General features: G+C 35.2%; 1 protein-coding gene across 1 annotated transcript; it reads right to left on the bottom strand.

The window, feature by feature from the left end:
* Positions 1-92: 92 nt before the first annotated feature.
* LOC113509415 (RNA cytidine acetyltransferase) lies at positions 93-14,665 on the bottom strand. The gene is made up of 18 exons (XM_052893987.1): positions 14,414-14,665; positions 14,136-14,230; positions 13,652-13,811; positions 12,567-12,703; positions 11,921-12,083; positions 11,312-11,454; positions 10,366-10,642; positions 9,720-9,935; positions 8,991-9,218; positions 8,243-8,388; positions 7,373-7,520; positions 6,640-6,782; positions 5,403-5,540; positions 4,205-4,410; positions 3,548-3,717; positions 2,657-2,905; positions 1,230-1,369; positions 93-233 (listed from the first exon to the last, which is right to left on the bottom strand). Exons 1-18 carry the CDS (start codon positions 14,519-14,521, stop codon positions 134-136), a joined length of 2,967 nt encoding a protein of 988 aa, XP_052749947.1. The 5' UTR covers positions 14,522-14,665; the 3' UTR covers positions 93-133.
* Between the last annotated feature and the right edge of the window lie 1,517 nt (positions 14,666-16,182).

Here is a 16,182-nt window from a genome sequence, read left to right as displayed (position 1 = left end):
GTTAACCGTCATCTATAAATAAACAAATATATCATATATATGAATAGCACAGAGTACACTGTGATGCCCATCTTAAGGATCCAGGGATTATTTAGTAAATAAAATAAATATTTAAATAAAATTAACATTTTATTCAATTCCTGTTATGTTTCTTTTTCTTTTTTGTCTTGTTCGCGTGGGCTTCTATTAGGTCGTCGATCTCCTTGCTGTCGTCGCCTAACCGCTTTTCACCGCTGTGAAACGAAATTAAAAAGAATATAAATGTAAATACAATTATTAAAATATGAATACTAAAAAAGTTTCTAAACTGCCTTCATTGTATTGAAAGTTCTTTCATGGCCTACCGGACGGTTCGTAAAGCCGTCTAATGCAGGAAGAAAGTTACAAAAACTTAAATGTAAAATTGGTCCGATCTAGAAAGGAAACTGGGACTTCAATTATACAAAGGAATATATTCTTCAGGGCCGGCAACGCACACGTAATACCTCTGGTATTGCAGGTGTTAATAGGCTACGGTAACCACTTACCATCAAGTGGGCCGTATGCTTGTTTGCCACTTCAGTTGTATAAAAAAAATTAAAATTCTAAAGGTTGGCTAGTATACAATGCCTAAAGTATTAAGCCGTCTTTGGTATCACATTCTATTGTATATCTATTTAATTGCTCTTGTATATTCACTTTTAACATAGATATTAACAAAATTATTATAACAAAAAAATATTTTAACAAAATGTATTCAGGTGGATTTATCCCTCCAAGTGATCACTTCGAGTTAACCTAGAGAACCCGAAAGAAGAAAGTATTTATAAGGTTTGTATATAAGACATAACATAGATGGAGTAAAAATAATATTTTAAATAATAAGTTATACAAAGTTTTAATACATAAAAAGTCATATGCATGTATTTACCAGAGGGAGACTTTGTACAAAAGTCGATTGCTTGGGTACCTCTGTCCCATTCGTGTTTCAAATGTGAAGCAGATGTGTTTGCATGGCTGTGTTTCGGTTTGAAAGGTGGAATATGGCGTGAATTTACTGGGTACAAAGGAATAACACCTGAGTCCTCAGGAATGACAACACATGGGTATCATGGGCGAAACAGAAAATATACTCTGTTATGTCCATGGTACTGCTCATTTCTATAGGCGACGGTTACCACTTTCCATCAGGTGGACCGTCAGCTTGTTTGCCATTCTAAGTTGTATAAAAAAAATATATACGGCCTCACCTCTTGACCGAGACGAGACTCTTCTTGTTGGAGCCTGCGAGGGCCTGCCCCCAGTCCAAATCGCTGCCTTTGATGCGGTACTGTGCCAGGTCTTCACCCATTAGCTTGGATAATTCTTTGCGCTGCTTACGCTCCAATTCCTACATAACATGTAAGTTTTGATAATCTCGTAAATGCTTTAAAAAAACATCATATCAAGTGTTAACTGTCCACTGCTAAACATAGGCATGTCTCTTGAGATGTCTCATGATGTTTTGCCAGTAGTGGTCACACCTGGCAACAGCATAGACTTTAGTGATATTTTAAGAGAGGTGCTGCTGCCCATCTTTTTACAATTAAATGCCTCTAGTCACCTCTTACAACACCCATGGGAAAAGAAGTAGCCTATCCATGTTGATTATTGTAATCTATCTATTACCATATCTTTACCTATCTATTGATTTGTCTGCGAATTTATTTTCACCTATTATTGTATTGTATTACCCCTTTATCGCCTCTACAATACCATGGGGATAAAAGGACACATTATATTCTTTTGTTACGGAAATTCTTTGTCTATATAATACTAATAACATTATAAAAGGGAAAGATTTAATTTTTTGTCTGTTTGTTTGTAATGGATAAACTAAAAAACTACTCAATTGATTTCAAAAATTCTTTCAACTATTGAAAACTACATTACTAGCGAGTACATAAGCTATATATTATTTTATTTAAAAGTTTCGTAAGAATACATTTTACTTTAATGTAATGACTACTTATGCCAGCGATGCAAGGCACGCGCTCGCATCACAGTCGCTCATGAATAAGGATCACGAATTAACCCCGAAACTAGTCGAGTTTTCTCGATCTAATTACAAGTAAATTAAACATGAAAATATTTTTTTTTTAATTAAACACGTTACGAAAATCACCAGAGGGAGACTTTGTACAAAAGTCGATTGCTTGGGTACCTCTGTCCCATTTGTGTTTCTACCGTGAAGCAGTTGTGTTTGTATGACTGGCTGTGTTTCGGTTTGAAGGGTGGGATATGGCGTGAATTTACAGGGTACAGAGGAATAACATCTGAGTCCTCAGGAATGGCAACGCATGCGGGGGAATCATGGGCAAAACAGTATACTCTGTTATGTCCATGGTACTGCTCATGTCTATAGGCGACGGTTACCACTTCCATCAGGTGGGCCGTCAGCTTGTTTGCCATTCTAAGTTGTATAAAAAAAAATTATAATAATGTATAATATAATCCAAAGCATCAAAAATTTGCCTGTTATAGGTAATATAAAATAGTAATTTACCTTTTTAACCAATCGTGCGAGGCCAGGGCGGATCCTAGCGATCCATAAATAAAATAACATACAGCTTTCAAATTATATATAATTTTTTCCAAGTCTAAATACGCCATATAAAATGACACAGCCAAAAATTACCTTAGCTGCTTTCGACAATTCCTCTCGTAGACTCTGCTTCACAGGGCCGTCTGCTTTCACGTCGTCTGCAGTCTTATCTTCTATACCTATTTCTTTAGCTACAGTATCTTCTACCACGGCGTTGACGACATTGTTTATCTTCTTGCAGGCTTCGTAGAATTTGGCTAGGATTTGCGAGCCCGGTAAACTCAACTCGCCCGCAATGTCGTCTACTTCTTTCATTTGAAATCCCATTGCTACGAATATAACCTGCAATTAATAACAAAAAAAATAACTTACACACTGCATCCTAATATACTCGATTGGGATTGTTAGTAATGGCCCTGTTGCTAACAATATACCCTGACAGGTCGACCTTCTCGCGGTTCCTCCTAGACACCATCATGATATATTCTTGAGGTATTTGCCACGGCGGATCAACATGACCTGCTTTTATCCTCACCTATCATCCCTCACTGGTGCCCCACCAGTGAGGGATGACGTGCCCAGTGTATACCGATAGCGCAGGCGGGGTCACCATTTCATTATCATCATTTAAAAAAAAATACACAATGAAATGTGAGTATGTCAGCGCATTAGTAACAGACAACATATGCCTTTGACTTCCTCATTAGAGATTATTGTCGTGTGCATAATAGAATCGTTATGACTAGCAGGTCGACGAGATAGAATGAGATGGCGATATTAGATGTCTTACTCTTTCCCACGAGAACGCTAATCGAATCGATTCTATCGATAGATTCGTTCGTTACTTTTCTAAAGGATCTTATAATGTCCGTTCGTCTTGTGACGTGTGGTGCTGTTCATATCTATCGGCAACAGTTACAGTTTACCACCAGATTAATAAATTAATGACAGAAAAAAGTTCCCTAGTTATATCAATCATTCAACCTGCTGTACAGCATCCAACTTGAAGGGTGCTCGCGTGTGGAAGACGAGCGTGGCGAGGGGCTGTAACAGATCAGTCACCAGTCTGTAGTCCGCTTGTTGCCGGCTGTACGCCTCCAGCCTGGACAGGTCGTGACCTGATAGGTGCTGCTCGATTAGCTGCTTCGTTAGAGCTGAAATTGTGAAAATATAACAGATCATAATATATCTAGATAGCTGCTAGTGATAAGTGGTTACATGTTTACTTCCTGATGGTACCGAAATGGAAATCATCGAAATAAATTCCGGGTGATTTGACCATTACGGGCCAACTATTCTGACTTCATCCTCACCTAGCTCATCATCATCCCTCATAGGTACTCCAGAGTAAAACAGTGCAACCATTTTAATAGGGGGGAAAGGGATTGTTAGTAATGGAGACTGAGAATCCCATTGCTACCAATATACCCAACCAGGTCGATCTCCTTGCGGTTCTCCCTGGAAACTATCATGGTTAATTCCTGATGAATTCATCATGATGGGCTAACTGGCCTGTTTTCATTCTCATCTATCACCCTTCACTGGTGCCCCGCCAGCGTATCCCGTTAGCGCAGACGGGGTTACCATACCATTTTCACCCATAAAAAAAAGAACCATTTTAATAAATTTAGAAAACCTTACCCGGCCCACTGGAGGCACTAGGTCCTAGCGCCCTAAGTGCTAACGCTGCAGGCAGACAACGCAACGAGCGGGCCAGCAGACGCGACAGCCGCCGTCTGTAGTCCGCGCTGTACGCCGCTACCCAACCGCTCCCCGCTCCCGCTTCCGCTTGTAACGACAGCAGCATGATGCAAGAGTGCTCGCCAGTCAGCTCGTTCGCTTTTTGACTGCAGGCGGGGGAAATGGTTAAATTTTGTAAAAGGACGTTCTAAATTTAAACTTTGATTTTCATGTGGTATTCAATGCTATAAGATTAACCGACCAAACTTCACCGAAAAATGTGGGGAACTTATTTATTTAACATATTATGTGTATGTTTGTATTAGTCTAATTAATGTTCATCATATATGAATATATTAAGTATTATAATAAATAAATAAATAAACTTTAAACTTTATTTTCCTTAACAAAGCCAATAGTACAGTATAACTATGACCCCACACTAGGCAAAGCCTGTCTTGTGGAAGTCAAAGCTTGAAATTTAACAATTATGGTGCGGCGAACAGGGTTAATTTAAATATTTATATTTCCTCGATTTAATAATACTTGCAATTTAATTTAATAATTTATTTATTCATTGATACAAATATGTGTACATGGCGGACTTAATGCTAAAAGCATTCCCTTCCAGTCAACCATAGGGAAGTGTCAGAATACTCGAATGCGGTACTAGTAATTATTGATATACATACATACTAAAAGTACATATATAAACGACTGACTCTATTAATATAGTATACCAGAGGGAGACTTTGTACAAAAGTCGATTGCTTGGGTACCTATGTCCCATTCGTGTTTCAACCGTGAAGCAATTGTGTTTGCATGGCTGTGTTTCGGTTTGAAGGGTGGGATATAGCGTGAATTTACTGGGTACAGAGGAATAACACCTGAGTCCTCAGGAATGGCAACGCAGGGGGAGGTATCATGGGCGAAGCAGTATACTCTGTTATGTCCATGGTACTGCTCATGTCTATAGGCGACGGTTACCACTTTCCATCAGGTGGGCCGTCAGCTTGTTTGTCATTCTAAATTGTATAAAAAAAAAAGTATATATTATATATACTATTTTAATATAGTACTCGCCATCATAGGACTAGATTGTAAGCGAATGAGATTGTGGCGATGTGCAAAAAAATATACTGTAGTTACCAATACTCACCTTATATAAACAGGTATGTACTTTTGAGATTTCCAAAACTTGAGCAAATCTTCTGTTAATCCAAAACTGGTGCCTATGTAGTCCAAATGTTCTGCTCTCACTTCTGTGAGTCGCCTTAGTAAGGTCGGTGGTTTCGCTCTACACACAATGGTGAAAAATATAATTATTACATACAGCACCATCTAAATCTGAACTAAGTAGGTAATGAAATTAAAAAGGCGTACTTTTTGGAATGAAAATCATAGGTTACCATAGTCATAGGTTTTACCAGAGGGAGACTTTGTACAAAAATCGATTGCTTGAGTACCTCTGTCCCATTCGTGTTTCTACCGTGAAGCAGTTGTGTTTACATGGCTGTGTTTCGGTTTGAAGGATGGGATATGACGTGAATTTACAGGGTACAGAGGAATAACACCTGAGTCCTCAGGAATGGCAAGGCATGGGGGGTATCATGGGCGAAACAGTATACTCTGTTATGTCCATGGTACTGCTCATGTCTATAGGCGACGGTTACCACTTTCCATCAGGTGGGCCGTCAGCTTGTTTGCTGTTGTAAGTTGTATAAAAAAAGGTTAGTTTTACCCTGATCATGCAGGCACAATTGCAGGTAGAAACTAATAATTGAATCACAGAAATTACGAACTGGCTTTTTATTCGCTATTTCCTTCGCGAGGATTTTAGAAGTAGGAACACCAATAAAATAACCTTTTGTAGATGGCGTATCAAGATCAAATATATAACAGTTTAGTTAGACCTTTAGGAATATAATTGTGAAAACTAGCTACAATTTGATGCAGCAGTTTTTGTGTAACACACTGGAAAAAACATACAGAGAGACTAAAATAAAAAAAATAGTATTGTTTTGATATCTATTGGGTCTTACAATTAATCTTAGACAGTTAGTTAATTAATCTTAGTTTAAATATTTGGCCGAGTGGTCCCGGCATAGAATAGGCCACCCCTTCCTTTCCCGTGGATGTCGTAAGAGGGAACTAAGGGAGGGCGAGGGATGGGCAGCAGCGTTTGTTGCTGCCCATCCATCCTTTGTTAAAACATTTCTAAAGCCTGACTTTGGTTGCCAATCCAACTGCCAAGCATGGCAACTACTGGCAAAACCCCCTCAGAAGGAGGCTTATGTTCACCAATGGATAATTAAAGGCTGATATTGATGATGAGTTACAATTCTATTATAATAATTGGATATTAATAAAAAACTAATTTTCAATAGACAACTCACCTAGGCACTATTGTCTCTGTCTGTAGCGTCTCCAGTCTACCGTTGGATGTATCCTCTTCATCGGACTCCGCTTTATCCAAGCACGGTATCTGCCCGCTGTAGTAAGCGGTCAGCTGTTGTAACGCTCGCTTCCCATAACCCATCTATTGACGTACCCATATTAATATTTTTAATGACATAAGTAGAAATTATAGTAACATAATGAAACAGAATATGTGGAAATAAAATTTTTACTAGAAGAATAATTGGTATTATATAAAATTTATGTGCTTGAGTACTGTCGCGAAGCAGCTGTTGTATGGCAGATTTAGTTGAAAGTTGAAGATACAGGGTTCACACACACTATTGTATTTAGAACCAGCAACTAATAAAGAATATAATATAGGCCAGCGGTTCCCAAACTTATTTTGTCTACTGTCCACTTTGAGAATAAATAATTGTTTAGCGCCCCATTTTTTCACCTACTTAAAAACTACTATTACCTCAAGATTAACAAATCACCCCTCAAGCCTCTACACAACGCCCCCATTTTTCTTTTGGGTCACTTACCGCCCCCCTTTAGGCCTACAGCGCCCATAAGGGGGCGTTATCGCCTACTTTGGAAAAGGTTGATATAGGCCAAAACAATTTCCTCAAATGGGCTGTAAGTTTATTTACTATAAAGTTGCTTAACAAATATTTTGTCTATGATAACACAGTTTGCTTCATTTTGAGTGTATAGAATTAATCTTACCCGTTGATACGAGGGGTGCGTCGCTATCCTCACAACCCTGGCGCCGGACAGCTTCGGGAAGTCTTTGTCGCCGAATTGCTCGCATATATTCCATGGGATCAAGTCGCCGGCCGCTTTCCGCCCTCGCCCTAAGTTGTCGCGAACTGATCTAAACAAAAAAGACCATTTGATTTAAATTTAATCAATATATGAGTAGGTTTTTTTAAACTCCTCTTATTGGGCTAACTCGTGAAAGGGGATTGTTAGTGATGGTATGGTAAGTATGGTAAGTCAGGTCAATTTACATGTGATTCTCCCGGAAAATCATTGTGGTTAATTACTGTTGGATTGACCACGAAGGGCCAACTGACCTGCTTCATTCTCACCTATCATTCTTCACTGGTGCCCCACATACATAATATCGATAGCGCAGGCGGAGCTACCACTCCATTTTCACTCTTAAAAAAAAAACACTATCTTATGGTTTCCTTTTCCAAATGACAATGTCTATATTTTTTAAATCATTATATGACATGACACTTCACTTTTCCTTTATCTGAGTCATAACCCATAATCTTTCCTTCAAAATGTCACAAATATTCGCATTTTAACCATGAAACAGCTATTTTGCACGGTTGTTTGAATTTGAAGGGTGGAATATGACAATTAAATTGCAGGATACGGAGCTATAACACTATTATCCTTAGGAATGGCATTGCATGAGAAGTACAATAGGTGTCATAGTGTACTCTATGATGTCCTATTGGATACCACTTTCTATTAGGTAGGCCATCAGCTTGTTTGCCATTCTAAGTAACATAAAAAAAATCCTTTTTGATCAAGTAAAAGGCCACTATATATATGTAAATGTAATTAATTGTCGACACAAACTTGTCAGAGATGTTCCCCTCGAGGCACATCTGCACGACACATAGTATTTCGGGCATGGCGGTGGAGGCGGGCGGCGTGGGCGCTAACAGCACGAACAGGCAGTGCGCCGGCGCATCCGCTAACAGCTGAAGGTCGTTCGGACTGTTCTAATGATAAAAAAAAAAAAATTACTAGCTGTATTTCACGGCTTTGCCCATGTGAATTAGTATAAAAGTAGTTGATATGTTTTAGATTATGAGCTATTGAGTGCCAAATGTAATTTAAATTTGTTTAGTTCTGTAAGAATAAACTGCTTTACAAATATTTACATTTGAATTTATTCAGGACTTGGATAGAATTAGAATTTAAAATAGATCTCACACACTACAATAGATGGCGCTTTTAAGTTACATTGTTTTATCTAAAAATTTACTTTCATCATTTTTTATACATAAAAACTGAATGTATATTTTTAAATCGCCCTAAATTTGTTCCCCAAAACTATTATTTGGTCCTTCGAGCCGAATTAATAGAATAGAAATTACCTTTATTGAAATAAACTTGAAAGAAGCTCTATTAAATCATTATTTTCAATTCTACTGCTGAGTAAAGAATGTTATTTGTTGAGAAGAAAAATCTATATATAATGGCGAATAAATTAAAATACAAAAAGAATTTAGCCTTGCCGAGAATAATAATGTTTATTCAACGGGAATAAGATCGCGGTAATTTAAGCTGTAAATTAACGATATGTGATTATAATACTCACTTTATAATGACTAGCGACGTAGATAGAGACTAGTCGGTGTAGGAAGGCCTCAGCGGCGCGGTGATAGCAGAACAACGCGTCCCGGTTGACCCGGAACAAGTCGCAAGCTGCTGGGGACGGAGCACCCACGCCTACAGCCGGAGGAGGTGCCTCCAAGCACAGAAGTGCATTCAACCATGCTTCCACCGGATCTCCGGTCCGGTACCGAATCGGTTCCTCTAATTTTATCTACAAAGCAATAAAAAAAAAAGAAAGGGAACGTCAATGACCTTGAACTGTTAGAAAAAGTATTAGTTTGCAAGGAATTATTTTTTCTACATTATTGAAGTAAATCTTAGAATGTACCTAGAGGTTTGTAATTGCAAAATCTCAAACTATAGAATTCACGGCTCCAGTTTGTCAAAATAAACATATGGTGATGATTTCACGACACAGCTATTAACTGTGCTTATGAATAAGGGCTTCTAAATAATAATACTAATAAAAAAAAATATTACTGTGTTGATATAGCGGTTGACATCGCTTATGTTCCAATGGTCGATTCCTGTACAATATATGCATTTATGAGTATTTCTCTATGTATTGGTCTGGGTATTTTATATGCATAATATGTATTACAAAAATATATTTATCAGTTTGTTACTAGATGGCGCTGTGTCTAGTGGTATTTATACAAAAAAAACTGTATCTAAAATGTTTTCTATTTTTGAAGTAGATGAAAGTACGTACGGGCGGCGGCGCGTCGTGCTTGGTCTGCAGCTGCGCGAAGAGTTTGAGCGAGAGTGCGCGGCCGGTGCCCTCGTAGCCGGACACGGTGGACGACAGCAGCGCCAGCGGCGCGCGCGCCGCCGCCGCCGCCACGTGCGCCAGCGGGATGGCCGCCGCCTCGTCCACCAGCACCAGGTCCGCCGCCGCCAGCAGCGAGTGGTCGTCCGGGGTCATGTACTGCCGCCCGCGTGGATTTAATAATGAGAGCCATTAAATAGGAGGAGGTGGGGGGGGGGGGGTGATTGTTAGTAAAGGAGTCTAACTGTCCTATTGCCATTGGTTATTATTATTGCCAGAACTATTGATAATACGGTTTATTTTAATAGGACTTATAATGAAAATGTAGTACCAACAAAAAATAATTGATTCGATGTTTTGATTTGTAGCTAAATTCATTTAAAGGTATCTCTTTGATAATTTCAACATACACTTGGTAATGTTTTTATAAAGTTCTTTTGAAAGAGATTAAACAGGCTTGATATGAAAAAAAAAAAACAAAAGCAAAATCTTGTATAATCTAAATAAAATCATATTACACCGACCCCAAATAATGTGATAAGAGCAAGGAGATGATATTATTTGAATACTATAAAATAATACAACTCACCTGTACAGTCTGCCTCGAATTCCTAGAAATATTAATCCTCACAATTGCCTTCTTAAAGTCCGGATTGGTTGACCTCACAATGTTATAATCTATGTGTTCTTGGTATAAACAGGCGTCGAGCCCTTTCAGTACAAATTCGAAGAGTGTGATCAAGTTTTCAGGGTGCGGAGATGTAACATAGATGTTTACGTAGCCGAGGGCGATTGAGGCGGCCACAGCAAGGCCCAGGCAGGCCGACTTGCCTCGACCACGAGCCGCTGTAAGGCAGTGTGGAGGCCTGAATGACAATACACTTGCTTTATAGATATAATCGATTAACAGGATTTTTTTTAATTATATTTTTACAAGGTTCAATTGAAATGGAAAAATGCATTAATGCATTGATCGTGTACCCTTTAAATTATTAAACTTATAGAAATAAAAATTGTAAGGTCGTTGGTAGTAAATTGGATAACAATTTATTTGGCATTTATTTTTATTTTGCGAAATTAGAAATTGGACAATATAAATTAATTTTACTCAACTAGCTAAGTAAGACATAATTTTATATAGGAACAGACTAAAATAGAAATAATATTGAAACTTTTTAATAATCGTTCTATCTCAATCTAATATAATTAATGATTGTTTCACAAAATAATAAAAACTGACTTCAAATATGACAAAACCAGTTATTTTGATATAAAAACTAAATTACTGAACCGATTTTGGAAAAATTTTCTATGGGACCAATCTGTAGGTATATCCTTTCAGAGAAAAAAATAATTTTTCGATTCGATTTTCTATTGACGGAGTTAAGAGGTAACAAAAAAAAATACAAACGAATTGAGAACCTTCTTCCTTCATCTTTCCTTTTTTGAAGTCAATTGAAAATAAATTTAAAAACAAAATTTTGTTCTGTCTTCTCTCAAAAGTTCTTACTTTTTAATTACACTTGTTATCATACCTGGACTGTTTGTCTGCTAGTGTATTGATGAGCGCGACTAGTGCTGTCGCCTGGTCGAACGTGCGGCACAGTGCTACTAGAGGACCGGCCGGCGGAGAATCGGACAGAGACGATATTAAATCCCTTAGTTTGGGGTTTACCCGCTGAAATATTTATTATAAATTATTATGTTGATACAATATAATATAAAATAAAAAAAAATAATGATTCAACTATGGTATCATTCCTTAATGATGAATAAAATCCCAAAAAAAAAGAAATATTAACATAAAAAAAAAATATTGTCATATCCTGAAAAAGCAGAAAATAAAAACAAAAGTAATCAAGACTTTGGGATAATTAATAATATTGCTCTCGAAGACATTTTATAATTTTATTTTTAGGAACTGTAAATTAAATTTATTTAATTAAAAAAAAAATTTATATACTTTTTTTTTCAATTACAAATCTTTGTCCACGTCATAAAACTCTTGCCCTATTATCTATTTATTATATTAAATGTCTATTTATTGAATAGCCTATAATACTAATATTACTGCTTATTATTTTTAAATTACATGCTGATTTACATAGCATTAGATTTACAAGTTCTATAGTGAATTTGTATACCTCTGGCACAGTATCTACTGGTTCCACTTGAGCAGTCTTCGATGATATTGGCAGGACGGTGAGTGTATCATCCAGAATCAAACACCGAGGGTGATCAGCTAACGACAGCAAGAATCTTTCATTGAAACGATTCACCACTGTATCATGTGCTTCTGTTTTAAACCTGCAATTTTATATTTAAATTTGATTTTCTATTAATATACAAGTATAAATAGATCAAACATTAAAAATTGTAACTGTTACTGATTTCTTTATTTTTATTAGGAATTTATTTTTTGCTTTTATTCAGCTGTAACTCATAGCTTTGAGGGAATCAGTATTTATTGTATTTTATTTATTGAGTTACAACATAGCTATTTACTTAATTTCATTCATATCTATTCAGCATTTTTAAGTAACAAACAACTAAATATCTGTATAAATATATACATTTATGATACTCATAAAATGTTTATTTTATTCTTTTGTTGTTTATTTACATTGAATTTAGTCCATAAGGAATTCTAATAATAGAAAGGAAATTATATATGTGTAAAATTTAAAGTATTATTTATGTGATATTATAAAAAATATATTGTATCTCACTAATTACACAAGAATTGTATAAAATATTTCCGTATTTTAGTTTTTAGAAATTTATACTAACCGTGCATGAACATCCATGGTGATTGAGTGAAGCTGTCGTAAGGAATCCATAGTCTTCAATAAAAAGATGATAAGCCCTCCACCTTCTACCGTTTCGATTGTACGCGCCATCAAATTGGGTGTCAACGCCTCAAAGTCCTGTAATTTATTTTCAATGAAGTAGCTTTAACTAATTTTAATCTATACTTATTTACTAGAGTAACAAACGTTCACTTCAATAGTAATACTTAAACTATGTTAATAGAACACTTTAAACTCCTAATTATTTTGTTTCTACTACCAAGCAACCATGCTTACATGGCTATATTACAGTTTGAGGAGTGGAATATAGCAGTGAAGTTACAGGTTATGGAGGATGCACTGAAGTGAAATGAGGTGAGGGGTGTTGAGTTATTTACTTAGCCTAACATAGTTACATTCTTGCCCTATTTATAATAGGAATGACACTCTTTTGTCATAAAAGTGTATTTTATTCACATTTAAAAAAAATTACTTTGATCTGTGTGTAATCTAATATAAATTATCATCATCACCATATTAGCTGTTAAGTGTTTACTGCTGAACATAGGCTTTCTTCATAATTTAATGGGAGTTTTGCCAGTCATTACCTGCTTGGCAGGAAAATTGGGAAGTATAGTTAGGTGATGAGTTAAGAGGGATACTGCTGTCTATCCTTCAACCATTCAAAGATTAAGTTCCCTTAGTCATCTCTTACAAGACCCATCAGAAAGAAAGGGGTGGCCCATTCAATGCCAAGACAGCACGGCAAATACATACATCATGATATCTTTAAAGTAAAATAAAAATTATTATAAAAAATATACTAGTTTTAATGTACAACAGCTCCACTGTATAGAATAAAATAGAAATCATAAATAAAACAACAGGGGTTAAAGTGGACTATCACATTGTTTACCATTCTAGTTGTATATAAAAAAAACACAAAATTGTGCAATTACTTGGAAAGTAATGACATACTTCTTAAGTAAAAACTTTTTGTTTAGTAGAAATTATCCCTTCTACAAGTATCTTTTTACTTAAAAAATAGGTTGCTATGATAGTAAAAGAAAAAGAAAATCGATATACCTGCAAAACACAAACACCATAAGTTTGACCGAGCATGGCATGACTTTCAGAATAATATCGCCCGTGTATTGTGGTTGCTACTCTGAATGCATCAAACAGTGACTCTTCAGACACTTCTAATTTACCAGCGGCTATTTTTTTCGCTCTCTTACGGCCATGACTAAAATAGAAAAATAATACATTTGATTAAAGATTTTTAAATTTACTAGTATTACAATTATATGCACTTTAATTAAATCTAATACTACTACTATCTACCACTCTAGAATGAATTTTATTAATTTATGAATGAATGTCTAGACACTTTGCTAAGTGGTATCAACTTTGCTAACTTTGATCATATAAATCTTAATTAGCTATAACTTTATTTTTATATTTTCTTTAAGCTTATAATTATATTTTATATTATATATGTTTTTGTTGTAACTGTTGATATTGCTATGAGCCAAATATTTTTCTTTCTTCTTTATTTTTAAATACTTACTTGCTTATAGCTTCATCCTTATTTTTATAGCACCAAAGAACAGTAGGCCTTGCCTTAACAGTAGATTTCACGAGCATATCATATAAAATTGGGACCTGAAATGTGACAATAATAATAAACATATATTTTTTTAAAAGACAACATGGTATATTTTTTAAATAAACTAACCATAATGATAGTTATAGAACAGGTATACTGTAATAGGCAATATCCAGTTTTGCTTTTCCCATATTTTATATGTATAAATTCATAAATAATATATTTAACTTATTACTTACTTGGTCTCTGCTTTTGTCACCGACGAGTAAAAACATAGTACGATGTCCAAGTTTAACCCCATTTTCGATCATAACTCTAATACGGTTATCTATTTTCTTTTTCACCATTTTGCTTATTATTTTTCCAATTAATAAGTAATAAAAATATATGAAATAAAGAGGTTAAGAAAGAATGTTTTTCTGTTTTCTAACCTATAAAATAGGTACTTAAAGCAAGTATTCTTAGATAGCAAGCATGATGAACAATGACAGTCTTGATGACAGTTGACAGTAGGTGACATGTTCGCAAACATCGTCATTAACAACGATAGAGCAAATTGGGCAAATAAGTCATCACTATATTTTTTCACCAATCAAAATTGGTGGCAGCCATTTAAATTGAAATAAGAAGAAGAAGAATCACTATATTATAAGAGTTGCAGTCGTATATCCACGGATGAAAATTGAATGCATGTTACCTTTCGAAGTAACAATGAAAATTATATTGAAAAGAAAAATAAATGATTAATTACAATGTTCTATAGGTCATGGATCAAACGGATTCTAGCGGTAGAGAAGGTTTACGCCCTATCAAAAAAAAATGTATTAAACCAATAGTTACAAAATAATGAGTTTTTTTTTAAATATATTTCTATAAATATTTAAAAAAAAATTGTGCATTCCATCGAATTATTTTTATGTAGAGGAGAAATCATAACATGGCTATACAGTAATAATGTTTGTTTAGAATTTTACCACCGTTACTTTAAAAAAATAATGTTTTTATAAAAAAATTCTACTCGAATAATTTTTAGTGTAAAATTTGAACGAAGCCTGTTTAAAAAACTATGTAATACAGTAACAAATTTTGTAATACATAAGTTTGGCAGATTATTATAAAACGTTTTTTTAAATATTGTGCAAGGCATTCAATTTTTATTAAAATAGACGTGCGTTACATAACCCTCGAATTGTAGCTCTAAAAGAGCTGGTGTAAACCGAATTATTTTAATGCGATGTGTTTTAATGAGCAAGCGAAGTCCTAAGCACATAAGCTCCGCTTGCTTTAAGTAGTGTTCTTATCTCAATATAATTTCCTACTAGAAAGTCTTTTTTCTGGGTATTTGTGGTTACAACTTTATTACAATTACACATAATTATAGTTTGTCTAAAACTTACAAGGACCAAATGAGATATTTAATGCGAAAATGGAAATTCAATTTTACATTTACACGACTAAAATTATTTTTATTTTATAAAGTGACATTTTAACGAGAAACTAGATACAATAAATGGGTATATTGGGTTCTTTTCAACATTGATGGGGGAATAATAGATTATCACTCATTTCCCTGTTGCCAATACCAGATTCTTCATTTTAATATTTGTATATTTGTTATTTAACATTTCTGCTATTGGGCCTATATATAGATATTGTAATTGTTTAAGTGAGTTTTTGTGCCATTGACATTAGCTCGTTAGTTTTCTTTTCTAATCGAAATTTAGTGTTTAAACCAAATAGAACTTAATAAATTAAAACCTTTAGTTGAATTCTGTTGAAGGTACAGTATATATAATACATCGTCATTTTTTACATACAACTTAGAATGATAAACAAGCTAACGGCCCACCTGATGGAAAGTGGTAACCGTCGACTATAGATATGAGTAGTATTATGGACATAACAGAGTATACTGTTTCGACCATGATATCCCCCATGTATTGCCATTTCTGAGGACTCAGATGTTATTCCTCTGTACCCTGTAAATTCACGCCATATCTCACCCTTC

This window comes from Galleria mellonella, unplaced genomic scaffold, assembly GCF_026898425.1.
Source record: "Galleria mellonella isolate WM207_F2 unplaced genomic scaffold, CSIRO_AGI_GalMel_v1 utg184, whole genome shotgun sequence".
Taxonomy (NCBI): domain Eukaryota; kingdom Metazoa; phylum Arthropoda; class Insecta; order Lepidoptera; family Pyralidae; genus Galleria; species Galleria mellonella.
This window is presented reverse-complemented; position numbering and strand designations above follow the sequence as displayed.

Excerpts from the sequence above, each read along its gene's own strand:
- LOC113509415 (XM_052893987.1), bottom strand. The coding sequence starts at position 14,521 with ATGGTGAAAAAGAAAATAGATAACCGTATTAGAGTTATGATCGAAAAT. Across the intron at positions 8,389-8,990 it reads ACGTCGCTAGTCATTATAAA|AACAGTCCGAACGACCTTCA; the intron begins GTGAGTATTATA and ends TTTTATCATTAG. Across the intron at positions 7,521-8,242 it reads GAGGGGAACATCTCTGACAA|ATCAGTTCGCGACAACTTAG; the intron begins GTTTGTGTCGAC and ends TTTTTTGTTTAG.